The sequence below is a fragment of the Pristiophorus japonicus genome, chromosome 13 (genome assembly GCF_044704955.1).
Source record: "Pristiophorus japonicus isolate sPriJap1 chromosome 13, sPriJap1.hap1, whole genome shotgun sequence".
NCBI classification, from domain to species: Eukaryota; Metazoa; Chordata; class Chondrichthyes; family Pristiophoridae; genus Pristiophorus; species Pristiophorus japonicus.
Genome location: NC_091989.1, coordinates 1671575 through 1697530, shown reverse-complemented (window position 1 = coordinate 1697530; position 25956 = coordinate 1671575). Strand labels below are relative to the sequence as shown.

The following is a 25956-nucleotide window of genomic DNA, read 5'->3' as shown; positions in this document are numbered from 1 at the left end:
ATGATTGGCATTTTTTACTAACACAGCACCTGGGTAATCTCACCGTTCCATTCACAATTTGGCTTCGCTGACCTCTGGGAGATTCCTGATGATTTAATGCATGCTTAAGATCTAATGAGTCCCATCAAAGATCATTCTACTGCCGTCAACAGATGTGTGAATATCCTCATAAAAACAGCATTTATCCCAGGGGGCTGAAAGTTTTTGCTGAACCTGGTACTACAGGTATTGGGCAAATTCACTGCAACATCCATGAGACAAGGCAACTTCATTTTAATAACTAGATCATTTACAGATTTCATTTTTAAAGAAAGTAACTGGAGAAATATTGGCAATATCTTTAGGCTTTATTTAAATGTACAGAAGCATGGAAGAATTCTTGTGCAATGAAACTGCATAAACTGAAGAACAATTGGAAATCCGTTCCTTGCCTTCACACATATTTGAGAGGAGAGTTTGCTCTTTGTCTGAATTTTGGCTTTAACACAGGTGGCCAAATTCTTACAGCTTCCAAAATCAGCTTCCGAGGGCTGAATGAATTGGAGGAAAGCCAAATGTTCAGATCAGAATTTGGATTTCACCCATTCGGACGCAAAACTGAACCTGAGATTGCCGATCCACCCAGTATAAACCCCACAATGCTGACTAGCCTGGAAACAATTGTTCCGAAGAATGTACGGCATAGGGGAGACGTTTCTGTTTGAATCCGCGAGTTTTGCACACGGATTTTTTAATTTATTCGTTCCCGAGATGTGGGCGTCACTGGCAAGGCCGGCATTTATTGCCCATCCCTAATTGCCCCTTGGGAAGCTGGTGGTGAGCTGCCATTTCAGAAGGCAGTTAAGAGTTAACCACATTGCTGTGGGTCTGGAGTCACATATAGGCCAGACTGGGTAAGGGCATTAGTGAACCAGATGGGTTTTTACATCAATCCGGTAGTTTCAGTGGGCCCAAATTTCCCCAACCCCTTTTTCCGGCGCACTTACCCAAGGTACACCGATTTTCTGCTCCTAAAACGGTGCCGAAAATGTAACTCCTTATTCTCCCCGCTCCGTGGACCGTCCTAGGGCTTGGCATGGCATGGCAATCACCGTGGGGTGCGGAGCTACAGCCCTGCGCCAAAAACATTGCCGGCAGCTATGCGCATGTGCAGTGGAGTCTGTGCGCATGCGCAGTAGCTCCTTGCTCTCCCAGCGCGTCCCAATGCTCGCCGCCCCATCCCTGTCCAAAGGAATGGCCCGATGTTCGCTGGCCCTATCCCTGGCCGAAGGGATGACCCGATGTTCGCTGGCCCTATCCCTGGCCGAGTGGCCTGCTGCACAGGCCGGCCGCTGCATTCCCTGCTTCAACCACACTCCACGATCGGACACTCTGAGCCATCCAATCTCCCCTTGACCTCCAACCCCAAGACCTCCGATTCCACCCACGAAACCTCTGTTTCCCCCTCCCCGAGGCCTCTGATCCTCCCCTCTGGCCGACAATCACCTTCCCGGCCTCCCCCCATCAGCCCCCATGCTCCTCTGGCTCCCAAGTCCCAACCCCTGCCCCTCCCCCCCCGATGCTCCTCTGGACCCGAGTCCCGAATCCCAATCACCCCTCCCCCGATGCTCCTCTGGACCGACACTTCTCCAGCTCCTGAGTCCCGACCTCTGCCCCTGCAGGAAAAGTGTTCATATTTGGGGATGTTGGGCTGTGAAACCTTCCTCAGTAAAATAGACCCCTAAACCGAACTACCTAAATTCACACCTGATGATCTTGGAGAGTTCAAGACTCAAACCATTCTGAGGGCTACAAGAAACAGGTTGGTGCGGGGAGCCTTTTGATCGGGGCAGGGGGGGAAGAGGTTTGATCGGGGCGGGAGGGGAGGAGGTTTGATCGGGGCAAGAGGGAAGAGGTTTGATCGGGGCGAGGGGGAAGAGGTTTGATTGGGGCAAGAGGGAAGAGGTTTGATCGGGGCGGGGGGGGAGGAGGTTTGATCGGGGCGAGAGGGAAGAGGTTTGATCGGGGCGGGGGGGGGGAAGGAGGTTTGATCGGGGCGGGGGGGGAAGGAGGTTTGATCGGGGCGGGGGGGGGAAGAGGTTTGATCGGGGCGGGGGGGGGGAAGAGGTTTGATCGGGGCGAGAGGGAAGAGGTTTGATCGGGACGGGGGGGAAGAGGTTTGATCGGGGCGGGGGGGGAAGGAGGTTTGATCGGGGCGGGGGGGGAAGAGGTTTGATCGGGGCGGGGGGGGAAGGAGGTTTGATCGGGGCGGGGGGGGAAGAGGTTTGATCGGGGCGGGGGGGGGAAGAGGTTTGATCGGGGCGGGGGGGGGAAGAGGTTTGATCGGGGCGGGAGGAGGTTTGATCGGGGTGGGGCGGTGGGGGGGAGGAGGTTTGATCGGGGCGGGGGGGGAAGAGGTTTGATCGGGGCGGGGGGGGAAGAGGTTTGATCGGGGCGGGGGGGGAAGAGGTTTGATCGGGGGACGGGGGGGAGGAGGTTTGATCGGGATCAGGGTGGGGGGGGCGGGGGGTAGGAGGATTGATCGGGGTGGGGGGCGGAGGGGAAGAGGTTTGATCGGGATCGGGGTGGGGGGGCTGGGGGTAGGAGGTTTGATCGGGGTGGGGGGCGGGGGGGGAGGAGGTTTGATCGGGGGGGGGGGTGGGGGGGGAGGAGGTTTGATCGGGGTGGGGGGGTGGGGGAGAGGAGGTTTGATCGGGGGGGGGTGGGGGGGGAAGAGGTTTGATCGGGGCGGGGGGGGAAGAGGTTTGATCGGGGCGGGGGGGGAAGAGGTTTGATCGGGGCGGGGGGGGGGAAGAGGTTTGATCGGGATCGGGGTGGGGGGGCTGGGGGTAGGAGGTTTGATCGGGGCGGGGGGGGAAGAGGTTTGATCGGGGCGGGAGGGGAGGAGGTTTGATCGGGGGGGGGGGGGAGGAGGTTTGATCGGGGGGGTGGGGGGAGGAGGTTTGATCGGGGCGGGGGGGGAAGAGGTTTGATCGGGGCGGGGGGGGAAGAGGTTTGATCGGGGCGGGGGGGAAGAGGTTTGATCGGGGCGGGGGGGAAGAGGTTTGATCGGGGCGAGAGGGGAAGAGGTTTGATCGGGGCGGGAGGGGAGGAGGTTTGATCGGGGCGGGGGGGGAGGAGGTTTGATCGGGGTGGGGGGGTGGGGGAGAGGAGGTTTGATCGGGGGGGGGGCGGGGTGGTGGGGGAAGGAGGAGATTTTCTTTAAGTGATTTAGAAAAAGAACCAGTTGCTCGAATTAGAAAAGTTGTTCCGAGACTGTCTGCTGCTAAGAGCAGTAAGAAAGGCAGTCAGCACCATCAAAATTCAACTTCTGATATAAATGATATTAAAAAGTGTATATTTTCTGAAGCTTTTTATAGTGAAATGTGTAAATTATGCAAAAGTTACAGTACAAGATTATGTATTAGTTGTTGTGAAGGTGTTTAGTGCTTTGCAAGGTCCTCTCACTTCACTCCCCCTCCCCCACCCCTCGCTATCTCTGGCTACCTGCGCTGATTTCTTAGCTCACCACGAGGGTTTTTTGTGCGGCCACAAATGGCCACATACGCTGGCCTAAGTTAGTTTGGAGTAACGTTTAGCTGTCTAAACTAGCTTAAATGGCCAAAACAGGCGTAAGTGGCCAGTAATGCCCCCTTTTGAAAAAAAAATTAAACTTAAAAAAAAACCTAACTCACTCACTTACACTGAAGCAAATTAAATGTGCAGAATTGCGATTTTTAAGATACTCCAAAAACAAATCTAGTTGCTCCAAAAAAAAAACAGCAACTCTTGGGCAAACTTGAGCCCAAGGTCACCATTACTGACACTAACTTTTAATTCCAGATTTTTTATTCCTTGACTGAATTTAAATTCCCCAGCTGCCGTGGTGGGATTTGAACTCACGTCCCCACATCAATAGTCCAGGCTTCTGGATTATTGATCCTGTAACATAACCGCTGAGCTACCGTACCGGTATATAACCACTGTATCCTGTAATTTGGGTGAAATCGTCCGAACCAATGCATAAGATCAGGGAATTTAACACGTAGATGTGTTGCGCCTGAAACCACTAATACTCGTGCTTTCCGCGATCTTTGCCGCTGGTTCAAGATTCAATTCGTCTGAGTCAGACCTCACCCACAACATCAACCACACCCCCAGATCAACACTGCAAGATTCCGCAGGTTTGGGAAGGTTTTAAAAGGCTTTGCATATCAAAAAATATTTAATTTGCTAAGGGACTGAATAGCGCGCACGAATTAAACCATTAAATGATTCAGTATAGTGCTTTTAAAGTCATTTCCCGTGATTTTAAATCAGGTTATTCACAGGTGACAAACCCATTTTCAGAAGTATTAATCAAATCGTATCAGGTGACCACACTTAAATATATTAAGGGATTCATTTTAATGAGAAGAAAAATAATAAACGATTACATTCTATTATGCTGCCCGATTGCACAGGTTAATGGAAGATTTTACGTTTGTGAAATTAATGTTAGTGTAAACTTGCCTAATTTCAAGTGCATTTTGGGAGCAATGTCCTGATTTATCCAGAGCAGAATCTCTACCCCCTAATGTTCCATCAGTAACTGTCGTTAAGCGCCTATAAATTACATTAAAGCAAGAGGAAACCTTTCTGTTGCTAAAGTGAGTGTTAGTGTATTAAAATATAATTAACCAGGAATCCTTAGGTAACTGCGCATTGAATTTTCTACATTACAATTCTAAATAACAGCAAAGATAGTTACCATATTGATTGGGCAGCATGTAACTAAAGGCACATTAGTTATGTTCCTATACTCTTTCTGTACTGTGAGATTGACTGTCGAGCACAGATATTCAGCTGAGCAAATACTTGTATTTAAAAGTTTGATCAAGAAGATGGAAGTGCTGACAGATGACATCTTCACTTTTATCTTGTAGGAGCCAACACCTATCACAACACTGAAACTTTCTACAAAACAGGTAAGATTTAGTGAACTGTTCTTTGAACAGATTGGATGCTATGAAAGATAATTGAAAATATTCACAATGCCTAAGCTTTGAGTTCCTGCCCTCAGCCAGTCAGGTATGGGGTGTCTGAATAGTTGTAGTTGGTTGTACCTGAAATGCCCCCGACGTGTGGGTGGGGAAGGAAAAGGTGAGTGAATACTCAGAGTATGAGCTGGCCTGGTGGCAGCCAGCATCACCACTCTCCACATATAGCAACAATCTGGCAGCTTTAGCGTAGTGAAATACCGGGTATGGTAATGAGGGTTAGAATTCCAAAACTGTGTGTCCTGGCTTTAATGTCAGTCCTCAACAATAGCGGAGTTTGCTGAAATCCATCAGTATTCTTGCTCGGGTGTCCATTTTGCACATAAGTTTAATCTTTTATTATAAATATAAGTGAGGTTGTTGTCCAAAAGCAATTGGATTTCTCGTTACTTTTATGTTTAAAATTTAAACAAAGGTTTAGGTAAATGCCCTGTGCCCTGGCTTGTTCACGAACCAAGACTACTGAGCAATTTCGGCTTTGGTTACTGCCCACAGGATTAGAAATAAGTGAAAGTATTTATTGACGACATGATTTCTTTCATAGAATTAAAAGTCTTTAAAATACCTTTCAGGAAGACTAATTACAAAAGAGTTGGATACTGCAAGTGGTACTGAGTCGCTGTGGATAGAATTAAAGGACAGTAAAGGGGGAAATTGTAGTATTAGGAATATGTTGCAGGCCACCAAGTAATCAAAGGGGAGCTGGTGCAGGTTTGTGAGAGACAATAAGCTGATGAGCTAAAGTCTTCAGTAGGAATGCTGGGGGATTTAAAGGGAGTAAAGGGTTGTGGGGAAGTGGAGCTGAGTACATGATCAGATCAGCCATGATCTTATTGAATGGCGGAGCAGGCTCGAGGAGCCGTATGGCCTACTCCTGCTCCTATTCTTATGTTCTTAAGAGTATGAGGAAATGGATGAGAATGGTGAACTGGGAAGAGATACCAGAAGGGAAAAGTGTGGAAGAGGTTTAAAGGGATAGATTTTTAAGACGCAAAAGGAATTAATCGCTGAACTAGTTCAGGGGCAGACTGAAAAAGGAAGGCCAGTTTGCACACTAACAATATTCTGAAAGGCATTGTGAGAAAGAGAAAGCATTCAATGTGTTTTAATGTTCAGCAATGGAACAGGGCAGGGAGAAATATATCGATTATAATACCCTGGCTGTAAAAGGGCTTCAAATTATGTAAAATTGCATGAAATCCCAAAGCGATTCAGTGTTGCAGAAAGGGAGTCGAGATATGCATGAAGCTCCTTTCCTCAGACAGTTACTAAAAAACAGAATTAAAATTTAGATTGATTTTATTTTATCCCAGTTTCTTTAAAATTCAGTTTGAAGGCTGAATGCTGCTGTGTGATCGGTGAAATCTGGCAGTGGGAAGCAGTTGAACTGGTGAGATCCACAGAATAGCTTCATGGATCTTGGCTCCATGTTCTGATATTGTTCCAGCTCCTCCAAGCTGTTGTTCCTCATTGTGTTATTGGCACTCACTGTTTGAAGAAAGCAGAATGAAGGTGAATAAATAAGCAGGGAACTAGAACGTTGAAATTGAAAATAAGCTGTGTAACATTGTTTCTTAACTTCAGCCTTGGAATGTGTAGATTGGCTCCCATGGATTGGTGCAACATTTAATTCACACAACTGTAATGTTGATAATGGACTGCCAGCACTGCTTTTGCACTTAACCCTAATCCCCGAAATAAGCCCAGCTGAAGTAGAATCCATAATAAACGATGAGTCGTTATCAGTCTCTATCTGCTGTTATCTCCTGTGAATATTTCCTCTTCTGTTCACAGCAACAACTGTACATTGGCTCTGCCATCGGTGTGTCACAGCTCCCACTGCACCGCTGTGATGTCTACGGCAAAGCTTGTGCCGAGTGCTGCTTGGCCAGGGACCCCTACTGTGCTTGGGATGGCTTCTCCTGTTCCCGATATTTCCCCACCGCCAAGAGGTAGGAATGATTTTCGGTTTGGGATTAATGAGAGTGTTGCTGTTCAGATGGTGCGTTGCGTAAAGCCCCAGTGGGAAGCCTTCAATGGCAGTGGCACAGATCTGTGCGAGCCGTGAGTGAGGAGACACTGGGCAGATGGGCAGTGCTGACAGCAGAAGCACAACTCGAGGGAGCTCTTGGTGATTATGTTTGGAAATATGTCACGATGCAGCTCTGGGGTCCCTCTGTGACAGCTTCAATTCACTAAGTTGCCCAATCGGTCTCTTTACACGGCAATATAACCCTTTCCAGACTGGGGCTCTCTCCAGGCTAATGATCCACGGCTGCTCATTGTAGGAGTGCCCACTCTCACATTCAGGGACCACGGGACATTCTGACTGTCCTTTTGTGAACAATCGAGAGGTTGAAGTTTCTATATTTTGGGGAGTGCTGGTATAAGTGGGGCTGTTTGGTGCTGACCTGTTCCACTTTGACCTCTTTGCTGTGCTGTCACTCCAGAGGCGAGGCCCCCCTCAAATTTGAAATAAGAAATTGGGATTTATAATCTGGGGCTGAAATTCATCCTCCCGAAAGCAGCGGCCACGGGGCGGAGTCAAATGGCTGCCGCTCGCGAAATTCTCCTCGGTGGGTTTTCCGGCGCTCCCTGCTTTGGCCGCGCGCTGCTGCCGACTCCGCCTACATGAGTCATGTGCACCGCTGATCTCCCGCACCTCCATCAAAACTCAGGGCAAAAAATCTTCAGGCCGCTGTGCGGTGCCCCCGACAGCTTTTTCTGTCAGTGCACTGTGCTCGCAGTGTGTGCGACACGGCTGCATGGTGGCCATTCAAGGGGGGAGCGCACTGCTGCGGCCGCCATCTGGTTTTTTGTCGGCCAACTGCCAAGTCGGACCGACAGTTATGCCCCGGGTTCGGCCAGGCCGCCAACAGGCTGCCTGGCACACGCTGGCTCGGCCGAAACCCTCCTTTGTGACCCACTGGATCGAACTAAAACAATGGCAGAGCCCTCCCCTTTAAGTGACGGGGCGAGACGTGGTGATCGCCAGCATCATGACATCATCAGCGCCAGGCTGATGATTGACAGTGGCAGAGACTCCGCCCCATCCCCATTTCCGTCTCTCGAGTGTGCTCACTGCCTCCACTACCACCCCTCGAGTGTGCTCACTGCTGCACCTCCGCCCCTCGAGTGCGCTCGCCACCACACCTCCGCCCCTCGAGTGTGCTCACTGCCTCCACCTCCGCCCCTCGAGTGTGCTCACTGCCTCCACCTCCGCCCCTCGAGTGTGCTCACTGCCTCCACCTCCGCCCCTCGAATGTGCTCACTGCCTCCACCTCCGCCCCTCGAGTGTGCTCACTGCCTCCACCTCCGCCCCTCGAGTGTGCTCACTGCCTCCACCTCCGCCCCTCGAGTGTGCTCGCCCCATCCCCATTTCCGTCTCTCGAGTGTGCTCACTGCATCCACCTCTGCCCCTCGAGTGTGCTCACTGCATCCACCTCCGCCCCTCGAGTGTGCTCACTGCATCCACCTCTGCCCCTCGAGTGTGCTCACTGCATCCACCTCCCCCCCTCGAGTGTGTTCACTGCTGCACCTCCGCCCCTCGAGTGTGCTCACTGCCTCACCTCCGCCCCTCGAGTGTGCTCACCGCCTCACCTCCACCCCTCGAGTGTGCTCACTGCCTCCACTACCGCCCCTCGAGTGTGCTCACCGCCTCCACCTCCACCCCTCGAGTGTGCTCACCGCCTCACCTCCGCCCCTCGAGTGTGCTCACCGCCTCACCTCCGCCCCAAGTGTGCTCACCGCCTCACCTCCGCCCCTCGAGTGTGCTCACCGCCTCACCTCTGCCCCTCGAGTGTGCTCACCGCCTCACCTCCGCCCCTCGAGTGTGCTCACCGCCTCACCTCCACCCCTCGAGTGTGCTCACCGCCGCACTACCGCCCCTCGAGTGTGCTCACCGCCGCACTACCGCCCCTCGAGTGTGCTCACCGCCTCCACTACCGCCCCTCGAGTGTGCTCACTGCTGCACTACCACCCCTCGAGTGTGCTCACCGCCTCACCTCCGCCCCTCGAGTGTGCTCACCGCCTCACTACCGCCCCCATTATGACCGACCTCCGGTCCGTTCCAAAAAAATGACAAAGAGTTAAATTTCGCGAAAGCCATATCGATGGACTGAGAAACCCACACATAATGTGGGACATTTTATTCCCGTCAGTGTGGAGAGCACAAAGCCAAAATAATCATAAAATAATTTATAAATCCAAATTATAAAAATAAGCGAGCAAAACAAATATCTGTTTTTTATATATCTAAGAACAAGCCTTGTGCAGTGTTTCTGCGAACGGGTTTATGAAGATAGCTGACCAGTTGTGTCCAAAGGGTGGTGGGATGTTGGTGATGTAGCTCGCGGTATCCTGGAACTCACCTATGATCACCTTTAGGGATCGGAGAGGAATGTCCCCAAAATGATTTGTTACCCGAATTGACCAAGGCTTTTAGAATCCGTTCTTTTGCCTCTTAGCAGATTACAAGGTGGATGTGGAACATTGGGGGGTTGTGTTGCCTGGGGAACAGACTTTGGGCTGTTCCTATCGGTCGTTTTCATATATTCATATGTACCCCTCCCCCCTCCATCTTTGCTCTGCAGAAAAGTATCTCATTGCCTCTTCAGCTCATCGATACAACTCATTTCACTCGTCTCCACTTACACCAGTCTCACAAGCCTAGCATTCTTTGTGTAAGAATAGAATTCCTTTGACATCGCTTATTGCTAATCTGTTACTGATGTCCCCATGTCTGAGCTGCTTTCCACAGTGAACAATTTGCCCAGACCAAGTATGTTAGTCCCCTTCGTAATCGTGTAAACTTCAACCATCAACCATTTTATTGAACCGCCTGCCTTACCAGGGAGCTCGACTGTACCTGGAAGGGCCCTCCTACTCCAGATACTTCCCTTTGCTAAGAGGGTTTATGATATTGGGACCATTCATATGCAAAACCTTCCAATTCATTCTAGTCCTGAGCTCTGTTCTCCAATGTGGGATGTAAGGGGCCTCATACCCATAGCTGTTTTGTGTGATAGAGGATTCTACGCTTCTCAGTGGGCTGACATCGTTAGTTTTTTATGGGATGCATGTGGCTTCCATGTGATTAGAAATTAGACTAGTTTCCAGGTTAATAGTATCATAGAACAGACTGAACTATTACATCAAGTGTCGCAACCTACAAGGCCAGGGGCCAAGGGCTGCAAAGTGAGATTAGGCTGGATAACACTTTGTTGGCTGGCACAGACACGATGGACCAAATTACCTCTTTCTGTGCTGTAAATTTCTATAAAATCACAGAATGGTTACAGCACAGAAGGAGGCCATTCGGCCCGTCGAGCCCGTGCCGGCTCTCTGCAAGAGCACCTCAGCCAGTCCCCCTCCCCCGCCCTTTCCCCGTTGCCCTGCAATTTATTTTCCTTCAGGCACTTATCCAACTCCCTTTTGAAAGCCATGATTGAGTCTGTCTCCACCACCCTCTCAGGCAGCGCATTCCAGATCCTAACCACTCACTGCGTAAAAACGTTTTTCCTCATGTCGCCTTTGGTTCTTCTGCCAATCGCCTTAAATCTGTGTCCTCTGGTTCCCGACCCTTCCACCAATGGGAACAGTTTCTCTCGATCTACTCTGTCCAGACCTCTCATGATTTTGAACACCTCGATCAAATCTCCTCTCAACCTTCTCTGCTCCAAGGAGAACAACCCCAGCTTCTCCAGTCTATCCACGTCACTGAAGTCCAGATACCAGAAAGGTGACCAGGAGTTAAAATATCAAGAATACAGATATATCAATAAACCGTGACCTGAATATATTCTGGGCTCATATAAAGCAGAGTTTGTTATGCATTGGGAAGTAAAGTGCATCAAAACAGATGCTTGGAAACTATTGTCTGAACCATGGACAATAATATTCTCACAGAGTCGGCAGGAGTTACAGATCTATCACTGGGATTTAGAGAAGAGTTACCGAATGCTTCAAGTATGTGTTTTTATAAAAATAAACAAATAGAACAATATCTTGGGTTCAGCACGTTGCTACATAACAAAGACTGAAAATTAAACACACCTGTCACCTAAAGAATGACTTACCAGCAGCATGAGACGTCAAACACTCCCCCAGTGCTCCCGTTTCCAGATGTGTTCAGACTGTCCGATCATGGTGATTGTGAAAATCTTGGCACACCATATTATCTCTTCCTGACAATCGCTGTTTTAACATGGATTACAGACATCCTTACTTTTATCTAGTGTATACTTTAAAAGTAGTAAAGGTGAAAGTTCAGGAAGCCGAGTTGTGTTTATCGCCCTGCTTAAACCCTCTTTGCACCATCGCTATAAATCGGTGTGGCTTGGGAAGTTATTCATGATCAATTGCAGGCTCGAAGGGCCGAATGGCCTACTCCTGCACCTATTTTGTATGTTTAAAATGTAAAGCGTAAAGCTATTAATTTTGGGCCCTGGCTCCAAGTAAAGCCTCCCATCACAATAAACTGGTTTCACAATACAGTGAAGTCCCTTGCATGTTACTCGGTAAGTATGTGTTCTCCTTTCTGTTGTTCCTTAACAGTAATAAGTGATCGCAAGTATTGCTCAGATTATATTCCGCTTTCTGGTCAACTCCCACCCGCTGCCTTTAACATTGTCCGACTGCAACAGCCAAAGTAAATTAATCTGAAACAGTCTGGTAGCAATAACCGAATTGAAATCCCAGTCTTTCTTCATTGCCTTGCTCCCTTCGAGGTCCAATGTACGAACTGCACGGGTTTCAGTCCTATCACGTTCTGCCAGGCTCCGGTTCCAGGTACAGGTGAGGCAGAAAGATTGAGGAAAGTTGTGCAAAGTGGCTGATTTCTGAGATTTACAGTAACTCTGAACTGGCCCGAAAATACAACCAAACGTCAGCTGCAGAACTGGCTCAGCTTCAAGTTGCTTGGCTTTCGTTGGACATTTCATCTTACTGCAGATATTTCAAGCATTTCTGGAGCACTTGCTGTCACAGATTCAATGTTTTCAACAGATTTGCACATTCTTTCAAGTGGAACTCTATCCTGAAATAGCTGCAGTATATTATAGTATTGCACAATGGTCACAGCACAGGAAGAGGCCATTCGGCCCGTCAAGTCCATGCTGGCTCTCTGCAAGAGCACCTCAGCCAGTCCCCCTCCCCCGCCCTTTCCCCGTAACCCAGAATGCTTTTTCCCTTCAGATACTTATCCAATTCCCTTTTGAAAGCCACGATTGAGTCTGCCTCCACCATCCTCTCAGGCAGTGCATTCCAGATCCTAACCACTCGCTGCGTAAAAACGTTTTCCCTCATGTCGTCCTTTGGTTCTTCTGCCAATTGCCTTAAATCTATGTCCTCTGGTTCCTGACCCTTCCACCAATGGGAACAGTTTCTCTCGATCTACTCTGTCCAGACCCCTCATGGTTTTGAACACCTCGATCAAATCTCCTCTCGACCTTCTCTGCTCCAAGGAGAACAACCCCAGCTTCTCCAGTCTATCCCCGTCACTGAAGTCCCTCATCCCTGGAACCATTCTCGTAAATCTTTGCTGCTCCCTCTCTAAGGCCTTCACATCCTTCCTAAAGTGTGGTGCCCAGAATTGGACACAATACTCCAGTTGGGGCCGAACCCGTGTTTTATACAGGTTCATCATAACTCCCTTGCTTTTGTACCCTGAGGCCGAGAAATTTGGGTCGTGTGAAGCTCCGGTTAGTATCTCCAGGGGGCGCTAACGGGGCAAACAACTTTTTGCCCGGCACTGCTAAGGACTCCTATTAAATTCGGTGAGGGTTTAGCGGCGGAGGCAATCCATAGCACACCTCTTCGCTGCGCCAGTGACCGTTTGCAGCGCCCCGTATCACCCCGGATCCTAAATTGGGTTTCCCCCCCTGAGGCTGCGCCGGGCGATGACAGTGAGAGTTTCAGTGGCGCATACCAGGCGACGCCCCCAGCTCGCGGGGCGAGAGTTACAGGGGAGGTGTGGGCCATTCCAAAAAATAATTCTGCTGATTTTACCGAATGCAGGGTCCATGCCGCGATCTGTCAAGCAGATTGTTGGGCTGTCCCGCTCCCCGGGCCACGGGAGGCCCTCCATTACTGCAGAGTTGGCAGCTTGGGACTTTCCCATTAATGAAAGGACGAACCTCTCTTACACAGCAACGCTAAACGGCCCAGTGCGTAACGCTGTGCCCCGCCCACCTCGCCCCCGCCTTGTCCACCCCGCCCCCACTCCCGCTCCCGCCACGTCTACCCCGCCCCCGCCCCCGCCCCCAATCCCCGTCCACCCCGCCCCCGCCCCCGCCCCATCCACCCTGCCCCTGCCCCCGCCCCCACTCCCGCTCCCGCCCCGTCTACCCCGCCCCCACTCCCGCCTCACCCCCGCTCCCGCTCCCGCCCCCTCCACCCTGCCCCTACCCCTGCCTCCACTCCCGCTCCCGCTCCCGCCCCATCTACCCCGCCTCCACTCCCGCCCCACCCCCACTCCCGCTTCCGCCCCATCTACCCGCCTCCACTCCCGCTCCCGCTCCCACCCCATCTACCCCGTCTCCACTCCTGCCCCCGCCCCCCCCCACTCCCGCCCCGCCCCTCCCCACCCCCGCCCACGCTCCCGCCCCCACTCCCTCCCCGCCCCCGCCCCCACTCCCGCCCCGTCCGCCCCACCCCCACCCCTCCCCCACCCCGCCCCCACTCCCGCTCCCGCTCCCGCCCCGTCTACCCCGCCTCCACCCCCACCCCTCCCCCGCCTTGTGGATGTACAGAAAGGTTATTGATTTACCTTTCAGCTGATTAGCTTCAGGATTTAATGGTGTTCAATAACTGCCCAGAACCAGTCGTAATATATCTCGGAATTAATGAAGCCTTGCACAAGCTGCAGGTCGGAATGGTGCGAGGTGGACCTGCAATGTGACAAATCCAAGAATTCAGGTATTGAAGATGAGGGGATAATCTGGAAAAAATTAATCGGGGGTAATGTCTTTTACCTTACACTGGTTAATCTACTCCGGCGGAATCGTGGACCTAATCGGCTCAATTTTCCCCAAAGCTGTTTTTTGGCGGACTTGAAGAGTTGCGCCCGTTTTGTTTTGGGGCCCAAATATGCCCCAAAAAAATCATCCCGCTTTGCCCGTTTGAAGTGTAGATTTTGGCGCCGCGTGACGCGACCTTTAGCTCTGGGGGTGGAGCCTAAGGTCTGCACCAAAAAGATGGGGTTGCCAGGGTAACGAGGGACACACTGCGGGCTGAGGCTGGAAAGTGACACCTACAACACATTCTGGCCGCTCACAGCAACCTGTACAAGCCCCTCGCCCCTTGCAGCAGCTTACCAGCATTGAATTATTAAAGTGTTTATACCAAAAGTGTTCTCCTGTGAAGAGAGATTGTGCAGATGGGGCCGATACTCTCTGGAGTTTAGAAGAATGAGAGGTGATCCCATTGAAGCATCTAAGATTCTGAGGGGGATTGACAGGGTAGATGCTGAGAGGATGTTTTCCCCGGGCTGGGGAGTCTAGAACCAGGGGTCACAGTCTCAGGATAAGGGGTCGGCCATTTAGGACTGAGATGAGGAGGAATTTCTTCACTCAGAGGGTGGTGAATCTTTGGAATTCTCTGCCCCAGAGGGCTGTGGAGGCTCAGTCTCTGAATATATTCAAGACAGAGAGCGATAGATTTTTGAAGTCATGGGGAATCAGGGGATATGGGGATCGGGCGGGAATATGGAGTTGAGGTCAAAGATTGGCCATGATCTTATTGAATGGTGGAGCAGGCTCGAGGGGCCATATGGACTACTCCTGATCTTTATCCTAATGTTCTTATAACCATTGGCCAGAATGAACTGTTGTCATTCCCCACCGGTTTTAGGAGGTCTCAGAATCTCCCACAGTGTCTCTAAACTTTCAGACAAATACAGTAACTAATGAAGTGTGTCCCATTTAACGTCAAACTTGAATTGATGCCTCTGTGGGCACGAACAATTGTGGTACAAGACTGCAGCTCAGACATGCATCTCTGAATCTGTTCTGCTCCAAAAATAAGACCAACTTTTGTTAACAATTTCTTAAAGGCTCACAGCCCAGGTCAGGGGTCACGCTCTCTCCGAACCTGCATGTGACTAAAACCCAACACTTTCACAGTGAGCAGATTGAAGCACTCGATTCATTGTAGACACAAACCCCGATCCTTGGACAGGGGACAGCCACTGAAACTCACGCAGTTCATTCTTGTTTCAGACGGACCAGGAGGCAGGATATCAGGAATGGTGATCCTCTTACCCAATGCTCCGATCAACATCACAACGGTGAGTTAACCGTGACTTATTGATCCAGGCTTAATGGCCTTTCCACATTTCCGATCAATACTTCGATCAAATGATGCGATTTATGTTAATGTACATCAGACTTTATTTCAGACAGATTAATGCTCATGTAGTTAAATTGAGTGAATCGGATATATTGATGGAGAATCCGAGGTGTCAGTTCTCAGTTGGATATCGGAGCTGCAACTGGCTCCGAAACCTGAAGCTGATTAAAAGTGACAAACTGTATCGCACGTAATCCGCAGGGGGATGGCCGAGTGGGTCCGTAGCCGTCTGTCCTCTCCCTTATCATCTGTTCCTTTTTTCTAAAAACTATTTTTTCCCCTGCTGTGCTATCCTGCCCTCCCCTGCCCTCTCCTGTCCTGCCCTCCCACCCCCTCCCCTCCCCTGTCTATCCTGCACTCCCATCGTCTCCCCTCCCCTCCCCTTGCCTTCCCCTATCCTGTCCTGCCCTCCTCTCCCCTCCCCTCCCCTCCCCTCTCCTCCCCTCCGCTCTCCTCCTCTCCCCTCCCCTCCTCTCCTCTCCCCTCCCCTCCCCTGCCCAGTACTGAAACAAGAAAATGCCAAGAACTAACCTCCTACACAAGTGAGATTTGAGGACAGGAGAGCTGGAGATTGAAGTCTCTCCCATGCCAAATGTGGAAGGGTTGATTTCTCCACATGCGGCAGGTTCCATGCGGCCAGGGTCGGTGGTGTGTGGTCAGCCCGCTCTCTGTCCCGAATCTTCCGAAGATTGTGCTTGTTATGCCCGCCCTGCAGGCTCCCTGGCCAATTAAGAGGAAGTCAGTCTGATGATGTCATTTGATGACGCGTCATCAGCCGGTTTCTTTAAAGGGACCATGTCCACATTGATTTTGACAATTGTGCTGTCAGTGTTCTACAGCATTGAGGTGCTGCAAACACTGACTATCAGCACAGAGGGACACGGCTGCACCCAGGCTCTCCCATCACTCCCTCCAGATGCTTATGGAGATAGTCACAACATGCAGGGAGGTTCTCTTCCCTTCCAGTGGGCGGAACAGACCTCCCCAGTAGACCAACGCAGCCTGGTTGCACATTGCACAGGAGGGCACAAGCAGGGATGTGGTCAGGAGGACCAGGCTGCAGTGAGCACAAACCTTTCAATGATCTCAATAGATCACAAAATGTTACTGCAAAGCCACACTCAACCTCATCCTGCTGTGCCACTCATCACATCCCCATCACTCTGCCTTCCCTACCCTACTCCTGCACATCCTTACTCACACCAACTTACCCTGCACCTCCACCCATCCCTCTCTCTCTACATTGTCACATCCCCATCTCAATAGCCACCCCTCACACTCACCCTCATCCTAGTCCAATCACACCAACGAACAACACAAAAGGGTAGGCACTTGGGTCCTTTAGCCAATGTTCATATATAGTTAATGTTGATGTGTTGTCAAACATTGAAATCTTTATTTTCAGCACTTTGCATTCTTGGACAGATTTGTGTGCACCTTTGCAAGTGTCTTAGTGAGTTGCAGTGAATGATGAGACATAATGGTACCCCCCACAATGGTGATGAGTGTGAAAGGAATGGATTGTACATTGTAGGGATGCTTTATGTTGTCGGTGTGGGGTGGTGCCAACCTGGTGCATCATGTGGCAGCCAGGGTGTACAGCGTCAAGTGAAGTAAATGTGGCCATGGTGGGGCATCCCTGGTGTCCCGGGCAGCAATGTGGTCGGGTGCTGATAGCCTGTGTCCTGTGCAGCATCAGGTGGTTGCAGAGAAGGTTGGTGTTATTGGTGCTGCTGGTGTGCCTGGTGCTGCTGGTGTTGGGGCTGAGCGTGGTGGGATTCTAAGGATCAAGGTGAGATTTTTTCAAGGGCTTCGATGTTGCTGGAATAGATGGCAGGTGAGGTTGAGATGACAGAAGCGATCTGTCAATGGTGAGAGAGTTGCTCCAAGGGGGTGACAGTGAATAGAGAGTTCACTGCAAACACTTCCAAATCGCATACAGCTCAAATGTCTCTTCCAAATCCTGAAGGCTTCAGCTTCTGACATTGGAAAGTGAACAGCTGTGAAATGGTAGCTTTGATACCCTTCTGCAGCTGTCAACTAACCAAAGCAATAAAGTTACTGAGAACCCGACACAATTACCTGGCGTGAAACTCGAGGGTTAGCAAACTCGTTAAAAGGTTGGTAAAATTGTACGTGCCTTTAAACCTCTTAACTCGCATTTAAGTACTTTTAATGATATTAATGACCTGTCCTGCCGCTTACTGTCGGGTCTGCGATCTGAACGCCGATCTGACAGCTGAGAAACTCACACGGAGGCGGGTTCAGAGCGGGATCCCGCCCTGTCAATCACAGCCATTCTGACAGCGGGCCCACCTCCAAAGCCACACTGACAGGGCGGGGACAATGCCGGTGCTGCGTGGTGACCTGTACCTGCCCGGACTGGGCCTGTCGGATAGGTCACCGATTATCCAGACACAAGTGAAGTGCAATGGCCACGTGCGTGGGGCATCATTCAACAGCAATATTATTCTACAGGCTTCACTCCTATCCTGGAATGGGTTTCTGCCCGGCAGACATTTAAAGGTAAGTGTCAGGGATTGCAGCCAGGGGCTGGTTGACTCCCATTGCAGCTAATTATGCTTCAGACTTTGAATTCATCACCAACACCCACTAAACATTGGTAGAAATGGATCTCAAAATATTTCTAGATGGGTCCTGAGAATTGCCAGCTCAAGCACAAAGTTTTCTCTGAAACACTGGAACACTTTGCTCCATCACTGAATTCAAGGCCACGTTCGGAAGCTGAACATTTGGCATTACTGCCCCCTGGTGGAAACATCTAAACAGTGCTTTGTCATATTTACCACACAGCACTGGTATAAACTTTTGGAACTTGTTCATTTGTAGAGAAACTTAGCATGTGTATAGAAATAAGAAATAGGAGCAGGGGTCGCCCATTCGGCCCATCGAACCTTCTCCGACATTCAATAAGATCACGACTGATCTTCGACCTCAACTCCACTTTCCCGCCCGATCCCCATATCCCTCGATTCAACAATCTATCGATCGATTGATATATTAAACTGGTTCATAACATAATTACTAAATCATTCAATGTCTGTACAATACAGAGTATGATCAGAACGTTAAAGATTTACAAAAACAACATTTTTGTGAAGACAAGATTTTAAACCCATTGTAACATTACAGTCACGTCCCATAATACATTTGCAATATTGACAAAGCAACACTTTAATATGTCCATTATTTTAACAGAGGTGTTAACCTATTTAAAACAAATACGATCGTGACTCAGTTACAATGCTGCACAAAGGGATTCAGAATGTGTTGGTACACTAATATTGTGGATTGTGGATTTCACACCCAACATTCTGCTAATTCTAACTATCGAGGGTTTATGATCCTGAAATTTGAAGCCTCCTGTCTTCTGTAATGAGACTTTTTCCAAGCATGAAGCTCCACAGACCGTGTTACTATAGCGGTTTGCTCGAGTTTAGCTGATAGATGATTTGCTGGGTGTCTACAAACTAAACCACAGACATTCCCAAAGATTCTTTATCACTATGAAAATATCTCCATTTTACAAGAACTTGAAGAACAGGTTGATATATAATCCTTAGTGTTGTATCTCTTGAGCTCCATAGAAGAATGCCAAAAATGATTTAGGTACAAGAAATATTGTTGTTAAGTGGAACACAAGAACATAAGAAATCGGATCAGGAGTCGGCCATTCAGCCCCTCGAGCCTGCTCTGCCATTTAATAAGATCATGGCTGATCAGCGACCTCAAACTCCACTTTCCTGTCCGTTCCCCATATCCCTTCATTCCCCTCGAGTCCAAAAACCTATCGATCTCAGCCTTGAATATATTCAACGACTCAGCATCCACAGCCCTCTGGGACAGAGAATTCCAAAGATTCACCACCCTTTGAGTGAAGAAATTCCTCCTCATCTCAGTCCTAAATGGTCGACCCCTTATCCTGAGACTGTGACCCCTGGTTCTAGACTCTCCAGCCTGGGGGAAACAACCTCTCAGCATTTACTCTGTCAATCCCCCTCAGAATCTTATATGTTTCAATGAGATCACCTCTCATTCTTTTAAACTCCAGAGACTATAGGCCTAATCTACTCAATACAAATGGTTATGTGCGGTTTATGTCTATGGATCATAGGAGATTTATTCGTTCTCTATTAAAGCTTCCATTTTGTGTCATTGAGTCCATCGCCCAGAATCCAGGAAGGCACCAGGAGTGGATCTAGCCTGTTGCAGATGATGGCATTGTGCAGGGGATTAGCTGTTGGTGCAGAGACCAATCTTGACACTTTACTGGAATCAGGGAATTCTAAAAGGCCCCCACATGCTCACTACCAACATAGTTTATTTCTTCACCAAACAGAAAATACTGAAAGTACTCCGTAGGTCAGTCAGTATCTGTGGGGAGAACAGATGAGATAACACTTTTGGTTAAATCAATCATCTGGACTAGAAGATGCTGCAGGCGAACATTATTGATCAAGGGACTGAATGGGGAAGGAGGACAAGGGAAACACACAAACGTACAAGTTGGTTGTGGGAGGAATGTTGGCCAAGGGCACTGGGAGAACCACTTGTGCTTTGTATTGTGCCATGAGCCAGTTCACATTCACCTGAGGAAACAGACAGGGCTGCTGCTTAATGTCTCATTTAATAGAGGAATCCTGGACAAAGTAGCATTCCCTCAGTAACACCAGTCTGGATTAGGTGCTCACATTCTGGACTGGGGCCGAGGCTATTGTTTTCTGACACAGACGTGAGTCAAAATCCCACCACAGCAGCTGGGAATGTAAATTCAGTTAATTAATTAAATCTGGAATAAAAAGCCAGTGTCAGTAATGGTGACCATGAAACTACCGGTTAGTCGTAAAAACACATCTAGTTCACTAATGTCCTTTAGGGAAGGAAATCTGCCGCCCTTACCCGGTCTGGCCTATATGTGACTCCAGACCCACAGCAATGTGGTTGACCCTTAACTGCCCTCTGAAATGGCCCAGCTAGACACTCAGTTATAACAAACCGCTACAAGAAACAATAATAAGAATAAAACTGGACGGACCACCCGGCATCAACCTTGGCACCGGCCACGGACACAACAACAGCATAAAGAGCCCAGTTGATCCTCCTCACCAACATCTGGGGACTTATGCCAAAATTGGGAGAGCTGTCCCACAGACCAGTCTTCTTCAGCAGCACCTCCCAAACCCGCGACCTCTACCCCCTAGAAGGACAAGGGCAGCAGGCGCATGGGAACACCACCACCTCCAAGTTCCCCTCCGAGTCACACACCATCCCGACTTGGAAATATATCGGCCGTTCCTTCATCATCGCTGGGTCACAATCCTGGAACTCCCTCCCTAACAGCACTGTGGGAGCACCTTCACCACACGGACTGCAGCGGTTCAAGAAGGCGGAATGCCAGCCTTGCCAGCGACACCCACATACCGGAACCATTTTTTTAAAAGATGAAAGGGTTACCCGATTGAACCAAACTGAAACTATTTTATTATTGCATAATCCCTTCAAACATAGTCTATAGACACAAACCGCACATAACCATTTGTACAGATTGCTTAAGCCAAGCTCTCATAGATTCCCATTAACCCATGCTGTATAAAGCTCGCTTTAGTTGGCAGTACTGGTAGCTGCCTTATCGTAATGTGTCTGCTTCAAGCAGCAAGACTATGGATAATAGATAAAGAACAGCTAGCTCCTAATGGATGGGCAGTAATAGTTCTTTTAATCTCTGAGGATCTGTGCAGAACATGAGGGTCTCATATTTCTATTATTGGATCATGTGAAATCGTTAGAACCGGCTTCATAATCCTTCCTCCTCGCTGTGTTCCATGCTGTTGGTAACACTATACCTCTCTGGAAGATCTCTGAGTGGGATCTTTATCCCTCTTTCAATCCCACCTCTGTCTTTGCACTATTGAAGTTTCAGAACAGCGCCATTCGACAATGGTATGTCGTGGTTCCCACAGAGTTTATCATTTCTGTTACCTCGCTCAAACTTGCCTAATTACAAGTTTAACAGCAACAAAGACAAATAATAGTGTGTTAAAATTTTAGGGTTGCAACATGATCACAGGAATTGAAATTCGAGGAGCACTTAGTCTCCTCGTGTTAATGCATCTACAGGGAAGCCCTAGATTTTACGCCAGTGTTACAGTTTGGTGCATTTGAGTTTTCACCATCTTGTGACACCGGGACATGGTTCCGACTCCCAAGATTCCTTACCCACTCAGTCTCAGAGTTTCTGCTTCATATTGAAAGTTGATAAATGCTGCCTGGGCCCCTCGCTCTGGAAACCCCTCCATAAACCTCTTTGGCCAAACTTTCGGTCACCTGTCCTGAATATCTCTATGTGGCTCAGTGCCAAATTTTGAATGATAACGCTGCTGTGAAGTACCTTGGGACATTTTGGTACATGACATAAGAACATAAGAAATAAGAGCAGGAGTTGGCCATACGGCCCCTCGAGCACGTTCTGCCATTCAATAAGATCAAGTGAAAGGCGCTATATAAATGCATGTTGGTGTTGCTGCCTGTAACCAGTGTGACTAAGCAATAGAGGCTGTTTTATCATTCTCTGTCCCGAGTTTGCTAATAAAGGTGAGGGCAACAGTGGCCATGGGGAGGGATCTACAGGTATCACAGTTGCCCGGGGTTAGGGGAGGAAAACACAGCTAGGGGTTCAACCTCTGATCATGATCCAGGGAGTCCTCATGGAAAGTTTGCAATGTGATATCCATAGCCGCTGGAAATGGTCTCAACTGCGAGGATCCCCAAATCCTATTGCTTATTATTGATGCTTGTTGTTAAGGCCACACAAAAACATTGGTGAAATACACAGGTAGTGTGAGCCCCCCCCGGAACAGTACACCAGCAGGAGGGGAGCCAACTCGAGAGAAGTGAAGGTATTTTCACTGCACAGAAGATCATTTGTAAGGGCTTGTTGACTCCTTAAAGTCACTCCAACCTGAACACTAACTCTAACCCTATCCCGATCCCTAACTCGGACTCGGACTCGAACTCGGACTCGGACTCTGACCCTAACTCTGACCCCAACCCGAATCCTAATTCTAACTCTGACCCTGACTCTAACCCTGACTCTAACTTAACCCTAACTCTAAATATAACCCTAACTCTAAATATAACCCTAACCCTAACTCTGACTCTAACTCTGACCCTAACTCTGACCCTAGCCCTAACCCTAATTCTAAACTGACCCTAACCCTAACCCTAACCCTAACCCTAACCCTAATCCTAATCCTAACTCTGACTCTGACCCTAACTCTGACCCTAACCCTAACTCTAAATATAATCCTAACTCTAAATATAATCCTAACCCTAACCCTATCTCTATCTCTATCTCTAACTCCAACTCGAACCCTAACCCTAACCCTAACTCTATCTCTAACTATAACTTTAACTCCAACTCTAACCCTAACCCTATCTCTATCTCTATCTCTAACTCTAACTCTAACTCTAACTCTAACTCTAACTCTAACTCTAACTCTAACTCTAACTCTAACTCTAACTCTGACCCTGACCCTGACCCTGACCCGACTGGATAAACGTAGGATCCACAATTAACGTACAGGATAAAAGATGCAATGTCTGCAAAGTGTTGCACAACTCACCCCAAACACCACAGCTCAGAGTGACCAGTTACCCCGGTCACCCCGACTGGTCAACACCAGCCCGGAGTCAGGGGTCCGATTACTGCTCGGCAGGTTTGGTGGCCCATCAGTAAGAAATGTTCATAAAATTATAAATTAGCCTGAAGATCGTTCAAGTAATTTCCAAATACAACATTGAAATGAAAGAAGGGGCACCAAAAGTCCTGGAATTAGTATTACTTTCAGATTGGGGGGGGATTTATATTTGGGGAAAAATGTGACACTAAATGAACAGAACTAACAAATACCTTCAGTTTGCCAACACGTCAGGATTGCCCAAGGGACCCGTGATAGAAAGTAATCTATAACAGAATGAGCATGGGATACAGGAAATGATAGATTCATGTCGGGAGAAATTGGGCGAAGCTAACGACTCATGCTAAATTCCGCGGGAGTTAAGCGGCGGTGGAGAGCCGTGCACCGTGCCCCGGAACAGAAATTGTCCCATTCCCCCTGAGGCAGCACAGGGCGATGGCAGCAACAGCCTTAGGGGAAGTGAACGGGGTGACAGGGGCAAGGGCGGGTGGGTCAATACAAAACCTGCCGACTGACTTGTCGTGGTCCCTTTGGACATAGGGTCCGTGCCACGATCTGGCAGCCCGCGCTCCACTTGAGTGTTGGGCTGATGGCACAGCACCCCGCTCCCCGGTGCTCCAGGTACGACCCCGCACACTCTGCAGCTTGGCCCCCCCTTTAATGAAGGGACGAGCCCCTCCTACGCAGCTTAGTGCGTAGCGCTGCGCCCCGCCCCGTCTGCCCCGCCCCCGACCCGTCTGCCCCGCCCCCGACCTGACCCGCCCCGCCCCCGACCCGTCCGCCCTGCCCCCGACCTGTCTGCCCCGCCCCCGACCCGTCTGCCCCGCCCCCGACCCGTCCGCCCCGCCCCCGACCCGTCCGCCCCGCCCCCGACCCGTCCGCCCCGCCCCCGACACATCCGCCCCGCCCCCGATACATCCGCCTCGTTGGCGTCCCAGAGAGGAAGTGGAGCATGTTTTTGGGCACTCCACTTCCTCTCGGGGGTGGTAACACAAATTTTGCGAACGGGGCGGGACTTGTGCACTTGCCTCAAACAGTCCCGCCTCGCGGACGTTACTGGCCCAAAACGAGGTGCGCCGGAATTTCTGGCTCGAATGTTACAGCGTAGAAGCTCGCCATCAGGCTCGCCGTGCCTGTGTCGACTCGGTGATAGAGCTGTCAATCTTCCACCCACAATCCCCGCTCCATGTCCGTAACTCTGAAATATTTTACGTCAGTGCAAAGATACTTTCAAGTAAATTGATAGAAAATGTAATTCTTGATTTAATTCATGAACCATGGAACGTGTAATTGGGCACAACTCCTCTTTGTGACTGTGTTGCATGTCAGAAAATATATTTCACTCTGTATTTTTCTCAAGTTGATGGAACATTTGTTCAGCTACCAAAGCAATGAGGAAATATTCGATTAAAAATCACCTGTTTGTAGCTAATGGGTGGAAATGGACGCTATTGTTCCCCGTGTAATGTAACAAGATATTTATTAAATGAAAGCATTAATTGGCAAAGACTTACGTTTTCTTGCTTTGAAGACACCTTTGCCACCCACTTTGTACAGACCACACATTTGGTGTCTCAGTGGACATGGCTCGAGGGAGTGGTGGTAGAGGTCAGCCGCTGCTGTGTAAACTAAAACCACTAGTTAAGGGTGTGCCGCGTACGTCAGTGAATAGTTCTGCTGACAAAAGAGGTAAGCTGTGAAGAATTTGTGTATGTTTTCACAGACTGCCACTCATGATAACCTTCACCTGCACCACCGTACAATCCTCACAAAGTGCTTACACTCCTTTGCATAAATGTAAACACCAGCAGCCAATCAGAATGGCAACACGTGAGTGGCCATGTTTTAAATTGCCCTGCAAAATGTTTCAACAACACCAGTAATGTCAAACGTGCTGTAGCACTGACCAGTGCCAGTCGAAGCAGGTCAATAAGAGCTCGCACACAAAACGTTGAAATATCCTGAGTATGTCTTATGGTAACTGTGTGTTCCTTCCTCACTTCCCCATAAGGTCTTGTGTCTCTGCACCCTAATTTCTCATTTGCCACATTGTGGGGGTGCAGTAGGTGTCGGCCATTGGTGCAAAGCAGGGCAGTGAATCGGCTGTTGATTTACTCCCGGTAACTTGTACTTCCTGTTGAATCTAATGGAAAATCAGGCGGTTTATAAAATAAGTTGGAGCTTTTAGGTCATCTACATTATGTATATTACCATTCCTCAAGAACATAGGTTACCTTAGGTCTTTAGGCAAAATATAAAAAGTTGACATAAGCATCTTCTCCGTGAAAGAAAGACCTGCTTTCTACAGCACCTTTCACGACCTCAGTTTGTCCCAAAGCGCTTTACAGACAATGACGTACTTTTTGAAGTGTAGTCACTGTTGTAAAGTAGGAAACGCGGCAGCCAATTTGCACATAGCAGCCTGACAATTTAAATACCGTGGCGGGGCCGAGAGTAGTGGGGGTGAGGTAGAGCTGGGTGTCGTCAGTGTACATGTGGAAACTGACTCCGTGTTTTTGGATGATGTCGCCAAGGGGCAACATGTCGATGAGAAATAGGAGGGGGCCAAGTGGTAAAGTCCTTACACAATACCACAAATCCACACGAGGCACATTCTATGGACAAGGTCACTCCATGACCTGAATCTTTATTCACAGGACCAAGAAGTGATGACCCTGCGTGGGACCTGCCTTTATATACCTGGATGACCAGGTGAGGAGTGTCTCCCACAAGTTCACCCCCTGTGGTCAAAGTGTGCATTTCTTACGTATATACAGTATTGCAGTGGTGTTACATAAAGGTTACATACATGACATCACCTCCCCCTCAACATCTTATTGTGATCACAGGTTAAGTCTTTCGAGTGGTCTACG

General features: G+C 49.3%; 1 protein-coding gene across 1 annotated transcript in view; it reads left to right on the top strand.

Moving 5' to 3' along the window:
- sema3ab (sema domain, immunoglobulin domain (Ig), short basic domain, secreted, (semaphorin) 3Ab) overlaps positions 1–25956 on the top strand; it is a 315517-nt gene that overhangs the window by 269143 nt on the left and 20418 nt on the right. The window contains exons 14-16 of the mRNA XM_070897057.1: positions 4905–4946; positions 6813–6970; positions 15236–15303. Coding sequence (XP_070753158.1) covers positions 4905–4946; positions 6813–6970; positions 15236–15303 — 268 coding nt within the window. The remainder of the gene's footprint in view (positions 1–4904; positions 4947–6812; positions 6971–15235; positions 15304–25956) is intronic.